General features: G+C 47.1%; 1 protein-coding gene across 3 annotated transcripts in view; it reads left to right on the plus strand.

Annotated features, from left to right (window-relative positions):
- The window catches only part of aldh1l1 (aldehyde dehydrogenase 1 family, member L1), a 280,087-nt gene that overhangs the window by 240,064 nt on the left and 24,044 nt on the right, over positions 1-15,979 (plus strand). For all 3 annotated transcript variants that reach the window (XM_038812102.1, XM_038812101.1, XM_038812103.1), the window contains 5 exons: positions 5,410-5,557; positions 7,935-8,054; positions 8,438-8,565; positions 13,194-13,344; positions 14,057-14,127. In XM_038812102.1, coding sequence (XP_038668030.1) covers positions 5,410-5,557; positions 7,935-8,054; positions 8,438-8,565; positions 13,194-13,344; positions 14,057-14,127 — 618 coding nt within the window. The remainder of the gene's footprint in view (positions 1-5,409; positions 5,558-7,934; positions 8,055-8,437; positions 8,566-13,193; positions 13,345-14,056; positions 14,128-15,979) is intronic.

Below are 15,979 nucleotides of genomic sequence, written 5' to 3' on the forward strand. Positions count from 1 at the left end.
TCCAAATCAAAGGTGTAGCAATGGGTACCCGCATGGGTCCTAGCTACGCTTTCCTTTTTATGGGGTATGTGGAACATTCCTTGTTCCAGGCCTATCCGGGCCCCCTGCCACAACTCCTTTACCGATACATTGATGACTATTTTGGTGCCGTGTCATGCTCTCGCCCGGACCTGGAAAAATTCAGCAGCTTCGCTTCCAGTTTCCACCCCTCCATCACTTTCACCTGATCCATCTCAGACACTTCCCTTCCCTTCCTTGATCTTTCTGTCTCTATTTCTGGCAATAGACTATCCACTAATATCCACTACAAGCCCACTGACTCCCACAGGTATCTGGACTACAGCTCTTCGCCCCCCTACACCCTGTAAGGACTCCATCCCTTTCTCTCAACTCCTTCGCCTCCGTCACATTTGTTCCGATGATGCAACTTTCCAAAATGGTGCTTCGAAAATGTGTTCCTTCTTCCTCGACCGTGATTTCCCATCGATAGTTGTGGACAGGGCCCTCAACAGTGTGCGGTCCATCTCCCGCGCCACTACCCTCGCCCCCTCCCCTCGTTCTCACATTTCATCCCACCAGCCTCCGTATGCAAAGCATAATCCTCCGCCATTTTTGCCAACTCCAGCGTGATGCCACCACCAAACACATCTTCCCTTCACTCCCTCTGTCAGCATTCCGCAGAGACTGTTCCCTCCGAGACAATCTAGTCCACTCCTCCACCATACCCAGTACCTCTCCCATCACCCATGGCACCTTCCCATGCAATCGCAGAAGGTGTAACACCTGCCCCTTTACCTCTTCCATGCTTAACATTCCAGGCCCAAAACACTCATTCCAGGTTAAGCAGCGTTTCACTTGCATCTCTTTCAATTTAGTCTATTGCATTTGCTGCTCCCAATGTGGTCTCATCTATATCGGAGAGACCAAACGCAGACGGGTGATCGCTTTGCTCAGCATCTTCGGTCTGTGCGCATTCAGGATCCTGACCTTCCTGTTGCTTGCCATTTTAACAAAAGACCCTGCCCCCATGCCCACATGTCTGTTCTTGGCCTGCTGCAATGTTCCAGTGAAGCTCAACGCAAACTGGAGGAACAACATCTCATCTTCCGGTTAGGTACGCTACAGCCTTCCGGCCTGAACATCGAATTCAACAACTTCAGATGATCAGCCCCACCTCGACCCATTTGTTTTCATTCCATTTTAACTGTCTTTTACCATATCTTTCTTTCTTAATTCCCCCCCCCCCCCCCAATATTATCCACCTTTCCTGCACCTTTCTCCTCTTTGCTTCCTCCTTCCCCTCCTCCCACATCTACAGTTTATCCTCTGATGTTAGTTTCCCTGCTGTTTGACCTTTCACATCCTTTGTCCTCTCTGGGGACTGCCATTAACACTCTGTCACCTTGGTATCTGTGGCCATTAGCACCCGGTTTCCCTGGGTTTCTGTGGCTATGACTCATCTTTCATTCTCACCCCACAGTGTAAATATTTCCCACTCTCTCTGTCTGTTAGCTTTGACAAAGAGTCATCGGACTTGAAACGTTAGCTCTTTTCTCCCCCTACAGATGCTGCCAGACTTACTGAGATTTTCCAGCATTTTCTCTTTCGTTTCAGATTCCAGCATCCGCAGTAATTTGCTTTTATCCCTTACCATCCACTCTGTCCTTCCGAATAGTTTGATACCCTCGGATATTTAACTCCCAGTCATGACCATCCTTTAACCATGTTTCAGTAACGGCCACTAAATCATAGTCATTCACAATGATTTGTGCCATCAACTCATTCCGAATACAATGAGCATTCAGGTACAGTACACTTATGCTGGCTTTTTTACCTCTGTTTTGAATCTTAACACCTTGATCAGTAACCTCTCCTAAATTGTATTTCCTCTTTTCTCCTAATTTTCCTTGTAATTGACCCCATATCTTCATGTAACAACCTGCCGCATCACTTACCATTAACATTTTTACTTCCCGTTTTATTCCTTTTAGTATTACTGGGCCTATTCACTGAGCTCCCCTCAGTCACTGTACCTTGTACTGTCACCCTTTTTTGATTTTTGACTATGGCTTCTCTGCCTTACACTTTCCCCCTTACTTCCTTTTGCTTCTGACCCTGTTTTACTACCTTCCAACTTTCTGCATCGGTTCCCATCCCCCTGCCACATTAGTTAAAACCCTCCCCAACAGCTCCAGCAAACCCCCCCCCCCCAAAACCAGGACATCGGTTCCAGTCCTGCCCAGGTGCAGACCGTCCGGTTTGTACTGGTCCCACCTCCCCCAGAACCGGTTCCAATGTCGCAGGAATTTGAATCCCTCCCTCTTGCATCATCTCTCGAGCCACTCATCCATCCTATCTATCCTAACATTCCTACCCTTGCTTCTGGATTCTCCTGGTCAGTTATTGGACCGTCAGATCTGCCTTGACAATCTCTCTTCTTTATCTTTCGGTTTTACCCTGATAGATTTGCTGTTCTGCTCGGTTTCTGTGTTCTATCTGTCCCATGACCGAGGGAAGCTATGAGAGCTGACTCTGCTTGCTGTCAGAATTTCAGGCTTTATATTGCTCTTTTAGCAATCCAAGTGATTACTTGACCTTATTGAAAGTAACTCTCTTTCGTTGACAAGTTGCGTCATGAACTTACTTTCGCTGCTTCATTGCCTAATACAACCTTTAGTTACAGACCCTAATTGCATTTAGTCTTTGAACTATCGGGTTCTGCTTGGCAGGTAATCAGTTTGGTTCCTGCTTCGTCAGCAAATGTTCTGATATGAAACCTTAGTGATATCTTTTTAACCTCAATATTTGACAATAACTTGTGTTCAGTGAAGCAACTCGCCTCTGAATCTCTGCATTCAACTGGCGTCAGTATGTCACACATGTATTCTAACCTTATCTGAATGGGGACGGAAATTCTGACCCTTCAAAGTCGACTACTTGCTAAAAAGATTTAACTTCTGAAAATGTGCAAACTATAAAATGTAAATTGAAGTATAAATGTACTATAATTGTAACTAAAACCCTTTGCTACCTTGTAACTACAACTTTGTGTGTTACCAAAACTTAATTCACTAAAGTTTCTTTGTCAGGAAAGAAGTTCTCTCAGGCTTGTTGTATTCCAAACTGCTTGTCCCGCTGTTAACCCTTCGTGGGACTTTTTCCCTTACATTAAAATCTCCAGAAGTCCATGGTTCAAATGACATATTTTCCCATTTTCCTTTACACCCCATACCACCCAGCCCCCACCCCCAGGTAGATAACTTACACCATCCACCCCCCAACCCCCACCCCACCCCGCACCTACAGGTAATAACCCACCCATACCCCATCCAGGTAATAACTCACCCACACCCTCACCCCAGGTAAATAACTCACCCCTACCCCACACACCCAGGTAATAGCCCAGCCTAGACCCTCCACCCCAGGAAAATAATCCCCCCACCCCAGGTAAAGAATCCAGCCTAGACCCCCCCCCCCCCTCCCACCCACAGGTAATAACCCACCCCACCCCCACTCTCAGAACCCGCCCCCCACACCCACCCCACCTCCCCCACCCTCAGGTAAATAACCCACACCACACACCCCCACCCACAGGTTATAACCACTCCCACACACACACCCAGGTAATAACCCATTCCACACACCCCAGGTAATAGTCCACTCACCACACCCCGACACCTTCAGTTAATAACCCAGCCTCACACCCCTAAGCCCCCAAGTAAGCCACCCCCTACACCCCCAGATAATAACCCACCCTCCACATGCTCATCCCTAACAGCACCATGGGTGTACTTACACCACATGGGCTGCAGTGATTTAAGGAGGCAGCTTCCTTCTCAAGGACAATTGGGGATGGGCAACAAATGGCATTCTATCCAGCGACTTTCATAATCCATGAACAAATACTTTTTTTTATATGTGACTCCAGTCACCACACCAACAGTTTGCCACTTTACTGCCTTCTCAAGCAAGCCACAAGTTGCATTAAACCATTAGCCAACGGTTCAATGCAATAAAATACTGATCTTACCACGAGTGACGCTCACAGTGGAACGAATCAAGAAAAATGGAGCAATTATTACAAAGGCATTTCCAACATTGAATTTGGAGGAGAGCAACTCAGACATATTGAACTGTGAGATTGATGCAGCACTGACACTGGAGAATAGTAAAGATTGAGGTTCAAAGCTCTGAAACTTATAAAAGCTGGATAATTTGCTTCCTGCTGAATCATTTGTCAAAATTCCACATTTACAAGTAAATGATAATCTTCACGTTGACAGGCAGTGAATAGTAGAGTGCCTGAAGGATCAGTGCTGGGCCCTCAGCTATTTACAATCTACATTAATGAATTTGATGAAGAGACAGACAGTAATGTATCAACGTTTGCTGATGATACCAAGCTAGGCTGAAGGGTAAGCTGTGGGGAGGACGCAAAGGCTGCAAAGAGACATAAAAAGAACGGACAAGCAACAAGATGGCAGATGGAGTATAATATAGAAAACTATGAAGTTATTCACTTTGACCATGAGAGTAGAAAAGCAGAATATATTTTTTAAAGGTGAAAAGCTTGTCGGTGTTGATATTCAGAGACGTGGATGTGTTTGTACAAGGAAAGCAGAAAGTTAGCATGCAGGTGCAGCAAGCGATTAGGATGGCAAATGGCGTATTGGCCTTTATCCCGGACAGGCGCCGGAATGTGGCGACTAGGGGCTTTTCACAGTAACTTCATTGAAGCCTACTCGTGACAATAAGCGATTTTCATTTCATTTCATATTGCAAGGGGCTCGATATACAGAAATAACAAAGTCTTGTTTCAGTTGTGACAGGGTTTTGGTGAGGCCACATCTGGAATATTGTGTACAGTTTTGGTCTCTACATTTAAGAAAGAATGTGCTCACATTGGCCATGCTGAATGGTGGAGCAGGCTCGATGGACCACGAGATTCTATTCCTGCTCCTGTTTCTTGTGTTCTTCTTGTGTTCTTGTAGAAGGTGGACAGAATGTTCAAAGAAAGAGGTTCTAAGGAACATCTTAAAGAGACGAGAGGTTTTGAGAGAGAATTTCAAAGAATAAAGCCCAGACCACAAATAGCACAGCTACCAATGTGAACGATGAAAATTGAGGATGCTCAAGAAGCCGGAAATAAAGGAATGTAGAGATCTCAGGGGGTTGTAGAGAAGGTTCCAAATTGACAGATATTAAATGCATCCATCTCACCCCCTCCAATTTTAATTTTAATCACCCAGTGGGACTGAGGCAGTTTGGAATCAGACAGCTTCATTGTGATTACTCTTTGGGGACTTCACTGGGCTGTAAAATCAGAGGGCGTAAAAATCAGGGACCCAACCCGTCGTTTCAATATCACCAGCAAAATGTCGCAATCTTCTTTGTTCTTGTCCTCCGCAGACTAGTGGAAGAAATTAAGCTGAGATGTGCTGGTCTTCAGCTGCAGAATGAAGATGTCTACATGGCCACCACATTCGAAGACTTGACGCAGATGCTCGTGAGGAAACTCCGAGGGGAAGATGAGGAGGAAGAGCTGCTGATTGACTATGTATGTACAGTTTGCATTAATAATCCACACAACCAGAGGGGCTGGTTTAGCTCACTGAGCTAAATCGCTGGCTTTTAAAGCAAACCAAGCAGGCCAGCAGCACGGTTCAATTCCCGTACCAGCCTCCCCGAACAGGCGCCGGAATGTGGCGACTAGGGGCTTTTCACAGTAACTTCATTGAGGCCTATTCGTGACAATAAGCCATTTTCATTTTCATTTTTCATTTCAACCAAGATTAAAGATGGTCCTCATTTTAAAAGTAGAATTACCACAACAGTGCCGGTTATCTTCAGCAAAACAGGATCAGTACCTCAGTCAATTTGCGATTCTCTCAGACCAAACCCTGGATCCCTCCACTCTCTCAGGAACAACTTCAGAACCTATTTGAATCTCAGAATGTTCAAGTAAAGGAGGATATCCCCAATGCCTGTCCAATTCCACACTCTGCCCAGCCTAATCCCACTTTCTCCCGCTCCTCCCAGTCCAATTCCACACTCCCCACACTCTGCCCAGCCTAATCCCACTCCTCCCAGTCCAATCCCACTCTCTCCCACTCCTCCCAGTCCAATCCCACTCTCTCCTCACTCCTCCCAGTCCAATCCCACTCTCTCCTCACTCCATCCGGTCCAATCCCACCCTCTCCTCACTCCATCCGGTCCAATCCCACTCTCTCCTCACTCCACCCGGTCCAATCCCACCCTCTCCTCACTCCACCCGGTCCAATCCCACTCTCTCCTCACTCCATCCGGTCCAATCCCACTCTCTCCTCACTCCATCCGGTCCAATCCCACTCTCTCCTCACTCCACCCGGTCCAATTCCACACTCCCCACACTCTGCCCAGCCTAATCCCACTTTCTCCCGCTCCTCTCAGTCCAATCCCACCCTCTGCTCACTCTGCACAGTCTAATCCCACTCTCTCCTCACTCCATCCGGTCCAATCCCACTCTCTCCTCACTCCATCCGGTCCAATCCCACTCTCTCCTCACTCCATCCGGTCCAATTCCACCCTCTCCTCACTCCATCCGGTCCAATCCCACTCTCTCCTCACTCTGCCCAGCCTAATCCCACTCTCTGCTCACTCTGCACAGTCTAATCCCATTCTCTCCCATTCCACTCAGTCCAATCCCACCCTCTCCTCACTCTACCCTGTTCAAGCCCACACTTCAATTTACTTCCCATAAATTTTAATATTTTTCTTTTTCAATGCAGCTACTAATTCTCTTTGAAAAGAATTTAATGTTTCTGGTTTTACAATGGAGGTTATTTTTAATTCTCTACAATGGCAGGCCCTCACCCTGCACCCTGCAATATGCCCATAGACAAGGCCACATCTTTCACACCACCCTCTGACATCTACTGATGGGTTCACCAATAGGGGTCACTGGACTGTGATCGGGAACAAGAACCCTGGCTGTTCCAAATGGAAAAATCTTGGAGAAGGTCTGGGTCTGGAGAGAATGGTTCTGTCACGAGATAAGAGGTAGCAGGCACAAGGAGGTGGGTTTGACTCCGTTGGGATGGTAGGGAAGATGGTGGAAGAGAAAGAATTGATCTTTATTGAAGTTCAAGGATATTAGACTCACAATCACTGTAATGTTCCAGCAGAGGAGGCCATTCAGTCCATCTAATCAGCGCCAGCTCCCTAAAGGAGCAATTCACTGAGTGCCATTATCCCACCCTCTCCATGTAATCCTGCACTTTATTCCTACCCAGATAATAATCCAATTTCCTTTTGGGTTCCACCATTGAGCCCGCCTCCATCACACTCATTGACAGTGTGTTCCAGACCTGAAGTACTCGCTCTGTAAAATACTTCTCATTTCTCCATTGCTAATTTTGCTTTAAATCTGTGCCCTCTCATTCCTAATCCTTCCTGAATAGGGACGGTTTGTCCCTATAAACTCTGTCCAGAACCCACATAATTTTGAATATCTCTATCAAACCTCCTCTCAACCTTTGCTTCTCTCAGGCGAGTTAAACACAAACAAACTGGGGAACAACAGGAGTCAATGAACTCACCTTTGTTCATCGAGTAATCATGGGGATCATTCCCAAAAGGTTGTATGGACTGAGCTGGCTTAACTTCTACATGACCCTTGCTGGAATATAGAGCCACCAAAGTTTGGATTTGCTAACCAGTGTCTGATACGTGGAGAGTTAGGGTGGATGGGCCGGGTTCCGGGTCCCTATAGCAACTGAGTGCACATTCCGTATGGAGCAAACAAGACCTCTACCTGTGTGGCTCTGTCAATAGGGGATGGGGATGGGTTCCTGTCAGTGTTGGACACCTGATTGACCAGAGTTCATTAATCTAATTGAGTGTTTCTCAACGTGATAGGTTTTGGTTACAAATTGTTCCTGCTTTTTGAATTCCAGTTTGAGATGAAGATTAACAATCTGACTCTGCAAATACCTCACCAAGCCTTTATCAATGGGCAGTTTGTAGACACCGAAGGAGGGAAGCAGTATAACTCCATCAACCCAACAGATGGCTCTGTGAGTTCCATATTTACATTCAGTTCATATCTTCAATGGTTGTGGCAAGAGATAGAGAGAGAAATTCCTCGTTCCTTCTTCCTATTTTCATTCAGTCATTCCCCCTGCCCACCTCCTGCAAGCTATCGCATTCCCTCTCTGCTCTCATTCCTTCATTCTCATTCTCTCGTTCCTTCCCTGTCCTCTACTTCTATCGCTACTCTCGCCCTCCCATTCACTCTGCTCCCTGCCTTTCACTCTTATCTCTCATTCCCTGGGCCACAACTTCTCCTCATTCTCTACCTCTCTCTCCATCACATGTTCTCTCTCTCTCTCTCTCTCTCTCATTCCCAGCCCCTCCATTTATCACTCTCTCTCTCTCTCTCACTGTCTCTGTCTCCTAGGTGATCTGCAGAGTGTCCCTGGCCCAGGTTTCTGATGTGGACAAGGCAGTAGTAGCGGCGAAAGAGGCATTTGAGACTGGGGAATGGGGGAGGATGAATCCAAGAGACCGGGGTCGGCTGATCTACAGGTAAGTACTGAAGACCAGTAAACACAGAGATTGTTACCGAGACAGAATCACCATTTTACCTTGAAACCGTGAGGAATATCAACGACTGGTGCTGGCTTGAGAATCACAACTTCCAACAGACTGTAGCAGCTAATGGATGTGGCGCTTAAATGTTTGGAATGTTCTGGAATACAAATGTAAATATTTTCTATGATGAGCCTGAAGGAGGGAAATAACGGGGAGTGGGCATTCGCTTCCTATTTGTTGCCAGAAACAGTCACTCTTGGGTTAGATACAACAAAACAACAGCATAAGACAGGTCACAATTCCAATCCCGGGCCAGACCCCAACAGTGACTCGGGTACTGGACAAATAACCCAATATTTAATTTTAATTTTGTAAGACTGGGAGGAAACGATTCCTCACTCCTGGAGTGAATTCATGCAAAATAGGGATATGGTAAATTAAAACAAACCCTATGGGGTGCTTTTGCTAACATTGTTGGGGCGGTTTTAAACTAATTTGGCTGGGGAATCGCCCAGGGTTGGCGTAAATCCCGCTCCCACCGTGGCCGGATTTCTCCGTCACCCGGGAATCGGTGATGGCGGGAATCGCGCTGCGTCAGTCAGCGTGCCCCCCGTGGCGATTCTCCAGCCCGCGATGGGCCGAAGTCCCGGCGCTGACAGGCCTCTCCCGCCGGCGTGATTTAAACCACCTCTGTGCCGGCGGGAGCAGGCGGTGCGAGCGGGCCCTGGGGTCCTGGGGAGGGGGGGGGGTGCGGGACGATCGGACCCCGGAGGGTGCCCCCAAGGTGGCCTGGCCTGCGATCGGGGCCCACCAATCGACGGGCGGGCCTGTGCCATGGGGGCACTCTTTTTCTTCCGCTGCCGCCAACGCCTCCACCATGCCGGAGGTAGAAGAGACCCCCTCCAGCGCGCATGCGCTGGTGGTGACATCAGCTGATGCGCCGGCGCATGTGCGGACTCACGCCGACCGGAGAAGGCCTTTCGGCAGCCCCGACGCCCATCCCTCAACCAATTCTCAGTAATATCAATAACATCATATTCCCAGGTACTAATCCAAACCCTAAATTCATCTGCCTTACCTGCTACGTTTCTCGCATTAAAACAAATGCGATGTGGCGGCAACGACAGTCGGTGGAGCGGGAGCCACTCCGGCGCGGGCCTAGCCCCTAAAGGTGCGGCGAATTCCGCACCTTTGGGGAGGCCCGACGCTGGAGTGGTTGACGCCACTCTGCTACGCCGGGACCCCCTGCCCCACCGGGTAGGGGAGAATTTCGCCCCAGATTAGGAAGTCAGAGGTCAGTGAAGAGGCAGCAACTATAATAAACTCAATGTGATGAAGGGGCAGAGTAGACAGGGAAGAGATGATGAACGCAAACAGACAGGTGGTCTGAGGTGCATTTGTTTTTTACGCAGAGGGTGGTGGGTGCCTGGAACGCTTTACCAGCGGAGGTGGTAGAGGCGGGCACGATAGCATTATTTAAGATGCATCTAGACAGATATATGAACGGGCGGGGAACAGAGGGAAGTAGATCCTTGGAAAATAAGCGACAAGTTTCGAGAAGGATCTGGAACGGCACAGGCTGGGAGGGCCGAAGGGCCTGTTCCTGTGCTGTAATTTTCTTTGTTCTTTGTTCTTATTACTAACAGTGTTAACCAGAAAATACCTTACAATTACCCCTTAAACCATGCTAATCAATACAGTGACACATTAACCCTTAACTGCTATCTTTATTCCCTCTCAAACAACAACAGCCTCCTGTAACAGCCTCCCCAAACAGGCGCCGGAATGTGGCGACTAGGGGCTTTTCACAGTAACTTCATTTGAAGCCTACTCGTGACAATAAGCAATTTTCATTTCATTTCATTTTTCAAATAAATCTCAGCTCTCAATCACTGTTAAATACAGTGAACGTTCAGGAATATCTGCTGTACAGAGATGTCTTGAATACTCCAGTTTGCGAAAGGGATATTTTGAGACTGTTTGAAAGAAGGCACCTGACCCCCTGTCAGAATGATACATAATCTCTGGCTCAGTTCCTTCAGAAACCCACTCCGCTCCCCTTCCAGCCAAAAACTAACCCTAAAAAAAACTTAATACCTGGCACCTCCCAATAACTGCATCATCTTACTAAACTGACCACAATGGGCGTGATTCACCTAAAACATTTCTAAGTGTAATTTTGGGTGGGGTGGGGAGTTCCACCGGCTCTATGGGTGAGATCCACACGGTGTTCACCCACAGGTTGTTGCGATTCACTTTTTGTGCCGGCAATGCGCCCCCGCTGGTGGGTTTCGCGGCTGCAATGGGAAATCACAATGACAAGCGGCAGGACTACAGAACCCCCCCCCCCCCCCTCGCCTGCGAATGGTGCACAACCGGGAAACAGGCGGCTGGCGGACCCGATATTCCCGCCCTGAGTCGTTTTGGGGGCCTTGGGGAGTGTCTCCCTGGTCCAACCCGCATTTAGAAATTGTGTCAGCAGTGGGGAGCTGAACCTGCCCAGTGCATCACACCCAATGTTGCTAATTAACTATTCTGCAAGGAACCCTCTTAATATAAATAGAAGTTCATTATCCCAAACTTTTATGATGCTTTAGTTGCACTCCTGGCTCCAAAAAAAACTACATTTCTTGCAAACTAGGATTTTTAAAAAACATGACAGCAGCAGTCACACACACAAACCCAGGATTTTAATCCTAACTGCGCCAAAAACCAATAATGCAATATCTCTGAAATTCCAACATTCATCAGGTGACCAAAGACTTGGTCAAAGATGTGATTTTTGAAGAATGAGGGAATGGTGGGGAGGGATTTTTCGAGCTTGGAGTGATGGCAGCTGAATGCACAGCAATGAAAATGAGGCCAGGATTGAAAGAGTTCAGAGATCCCAGAGGGTTGAGGAGATTGGTGAGATAGGGAGGGGGCGAGGCCATGGAGGGATTTGAAAACGAGCCTGGAATTTCTCAATTGGAGGCAGTGTCAGGCCAGGGGTCAGTGGGTGCCCGTCGGTGGTGGGTGAAGAGGATGGGAGGAGGAGGTGGGTAATGAACTTTCGGTGTCCCTTTGCACATAAGAACATAAGAACTAGGAGCAGGAGTAGGTCATCTGGCCCCTCGAGCCTGCTCCGCCATTCAATGAGATCATGGCTGATCTTTTGTGGACTCAGCTCCACTTTCCGGCCCGAACACCATAACCCTTAATCCCTTTATTCTTCAAAAAACGACCTATCTTTACCTTAAAAACATTTAATGAAGGAGCCCCAACTGCTTCACTGGGCAAGGAATTCCATAGATTCACAACCCTTTGGGTGAAGAAGTTCCCCCTAAACTCAGTCCTAAATCTACTTCCCCTTAATTTGAGGCTATGCCCCCTAGTTCTGCTTTCACCCGCCATTGGAAACAACCTGCCCGCATCTATCCTATCTATTCCCTTCATAATTTTAAATGTTTCTATAAGATCCCCCCTCATACTTCTAAATTCCAACGAGTACAGTCCCAGTCTACTCAACCTCTCCTCATAATCCAACCCCTTCAGATCTGGGATTAACCTAGTGAATCTCCTCTGCACACCCTCCAGCGCCAGTACGTCCTTTCTCAAGTAAGGAGACAAAACTGAACACAATACTCCAGGTGTGGCCTCACTAACACCTTATACAATTGCAACATAACCTCCCTAGTCTTAAACTCCATCCCTCTAGCAATGAAGGACAAAATTCCATTTGCCTTCTTAATCACCTGTTGCACCTGTAAACCAACTTTCTGTGACTCATGCACTAGCACACCCAGATCTCTCTGCACAGCGGCATGCTTTAATATTTTATCGTTTAAATAATAATCCCGTTTGCTGTTATTCCTACCAAAATGGATAATCTCACATTTGTCAACATTGTATTCCATCTGCCAGACCCGAGCCCATTCACTTAACCTATCCAAATCCCTCTGCAGACTTCCAGTATCCTCTGCACTTTTTGCTTTACCACTCATCTTAGTGTCGTCTACAAACTTGGACACATTGCCCTTGGTCCCCAACTCCAAATCATCTATGTAAATTGTGAACAATTGTGGGCCCAACACGGATCCCTGAGGGACACCACTAACTACTGATTGCCAACCAGAGAAACACCCATTAATCCCCACTCTTTGCTTTCTATTAATTAACCAATCCTCTATCCATGCTACTACTTTACCCTTAATGCCGTGCATCTTTATCTTATGCAGCATCCTTTTGTGTGGCACCTTGCCAATCGCCTGGCTAAAGGGTCAAAGAGGAACTGTGTTCTGAAAAGTGGAAGGGAACAGAGAAAGCTGAGAAAGAGAAAACCTGAGTGAAGTCCCCACTGATCAGCATAGTCCAGTTGATTCTCAAAGTAGGAGAGTGTTATTCCAAACAGTTTGGAAAATCCTGGATTCACGAATGCTGGTTAATGCTGATTTGAAATAAGGATTAATTGTAATAAAAGTGAAGTACAGCAGATGCTGAAAATCAGAAATAAAAGCAGAAAATGCTGGATAAACTCAGCAGGTCTGGCAGCGTATGTGGAGAGAGAAACAGAGTTAACGTTTCGAGTCCGAAAGATTCTTCTACAGAGGACTGACTGTGTCTGGAATTTTCCTCACCTGTAGGCTAGCAGATCTGATGGAGCAGCACCAGGAGGAACTGGCAACAATTGAAGCTATTGACTCCGGCGCTGTTTACACCCTGGCATTGAAAACCCACGTGGGGATGTCCATCCAAACATTCCGCTACTTTGCTGGCTGGTGCGACAAGATTCAGGTTTGTCATCCTCTTAACCAGGACTCCTGAATTCCAATCCGCAGTTCCATGCATTATTCACCAGACACCTACCTACACCAATAGGTATACACACCAATGTGCACACACCTGTACACCTGCACACACTGATGTGTATGCATCTGTACATCTGCACACACCGATCTGTACGCACCTGTATACCTGCACATACTTCTACATCTGCATGCATCTGTACACCTGTATACCTGAACACACCTGTATACCTGACCACGCCCATATAGCTGCATACATCTGTATAACTGTACATACCTGTATACCTGCCCACACCCATATACCTGCCCACACCTATATACCTGCCCACACCTATATACCTGCCCACGCCCATATACCTGCACACACTTGTACACCTGCATACACCTGTACAACTGCAAACACCTGTATACCTGCCCACGCCCATATACCTGCCCACGCCCATATACCTGCCCACGCCCATATACCTGCCCACACCTATATATCTGCCCACGCCCATATACCTGCCCACACCTATATACCTGCATACACCCGTACACCTGCACACAGCTACCCACACCCATATAACCTGCACACACCTGTGCATACCCATAGACAAGCATGCATATTGTACATAACTGCAAACCATGTACAGTTGCACCTGCGTCCGTCTGTGAGGAAAGCAGTTTATTTGATCTCTAATTCTGTCCATCTCCCTCTGCAGGGCTGTACCATCCCCATTAACCAAGCTCGACCCAATCGCAACTTAACCTTCACAAAGAGGGAGCCGATTGGGTAAGCATTTGATCTTCACATGGGCATTGACCCTTTTTTCCACAGAGATGTCGTCTGTACCTCAGACCAGCAGCGCTGTAACAATGGGCAGTAAATGGACAAAGGACAGAATGGGCGATGAACAGGGGGTTAACAAATCGATTCCAAAACTCTGTGATTCACTGGTTAACTGTCACAGTGAATGGTTGATTCAGAACAATCAAGACTGCTTCAAGTCTTCACCTTTGAACTTTTCTCCATACCCGTTATCTTTTACAACTACAATAGTTTCCCTGAAGCCAGGAAACTGAAGCGAAACCTCAAATGGCTCATTCTTATTCTTCAGGGAACTCAACCAATTGCTCCCTCCCCCTACCGATTTACTCAGTCTGGCTGATTCACGGTTCTCGTTGAGTTTTTGACGACAATCTACCAGCCAGAATTCTAGCTCCAGCTTTTATTAAAATAAATTCAAATTTCGAAATGTTTGAACTCTGGATTCTTTGCTCACATCCTCTTCGCTCAGAGGATTGTTAATCTGTGGGATTCTCTTCCCAGTGAGCAGGGAGGATGTGGGTCACTGCATATACTCAAGGCTGGGTTAGACAGAGTTTTCATCGGCAGAAGAGTCAATGGTTATGGAGGGTAAGCAGGAGAGTGGAGTTGAGGTTACAATCAGATCAGTCACAATCTGATTGGTTGGCAGAACAGGTTTGATGGGTAGAATGGCATCCTACTGCTCCTGTTTCAACTGACCTGTTTAGTCCAGGCCTTTGGATTGACAGACCAATGACATAAACCAAGACAAAAGAGGGACTTTATGCGTGGAGTCAGAGGAAATGGGTGAGATTCTTAATGAGTACTTTGCATCGGTATTCACCAAGGAGAAGGACATGATGGATGTTGAGGCTGGGGATGGATGTTTAAATACTCTAGGTCAAGTCGGCATAAGGAAGGGGGAAGTTTTGGGTATTCTAAAAGGCATTAAGGTGGACAATTCCCCAGGACCGGATGGGATCTATCCCAAGTTACTGAGGGAAGCGAGGGACGAAATAGCTGGGGCCTTAACAGATATCTTTGCAGCATCCTTGAGCACGGGTGAGGTCCCGGAGGACTGGAGAATTGCTAATGTTTTCCCTTTGTTTAAGAAGGGTAGCAAGGATAATCCAGGGAATTATAGACCTGTGAGCTTGACGTCAGTGGTAGGCAAACTGTTGGAGAAGATACGGAGGGGCAGGATATATTCACATTTGGAAGAAAATAGACTTATCAGTGATAGGCAGCATGGCTTTGTGCAGGGAAGGTCATGTCTTATAAACCTAATAGAATTCTTTGAGGAGGTGACAAAGTTAATTGATGAGGGAAGGGCTGTAGAGGTCATATACATGGACTTTAGTAAGGCGTTTTATAAAGTTTCCCATGGCAGGTTGATGGAAAACGTGAAGTCGTATGGGGTTCAGGGTGTACTAGCTAGATGGATAAAGAACTGGCTGGGCAACAGGAGACAGAGAGTAGTGGTAGAAGGGAGTGTCTCAAAATGGAGAAAGGTGACTAGTGGTGTTCCACAGGGATCCATGCTCGGACCACTGTTGTTTGTGATAGACATAAATGACCTGGAGGAAGGTATAGGTGGTCTGATGAGCAAGTTTGCAGATGATACTAAGATTGGTGGAGTTGCAGATAGCGAGGAGGACTGTCAGAGAATACAGCAAAATATAGATAGATTGGAGAGTTGGGCAGAGAAATGGCAGATGGAGCTCAATCCGGGCAAATGCGAGGTGATGCATTTTGGAAGATCAAATTCAAGAGCGGACTGTATGGTCAATGGAAGAGTCCTGGGGAAAATTGATGTACAGAGAGATCTGGGAGTTCC

The sequence above is a fragment of the Scyliorhinus canicula genome, chromosome 11 (genome assembly GCF_902713615.1).
Source record: "Scyliorhinus canicula chromosome 11, sScyCan1.1, whole genome shotgun sequence".
NCBI classification, from domain to species: domain Eukaryota; kingdom Metazoa; phylum Chordata; class Chondrichthyes; order Carcharhiniformes; family Scyliorhinidae; genus Scyliorhinus; species Scyliorhinus canicula.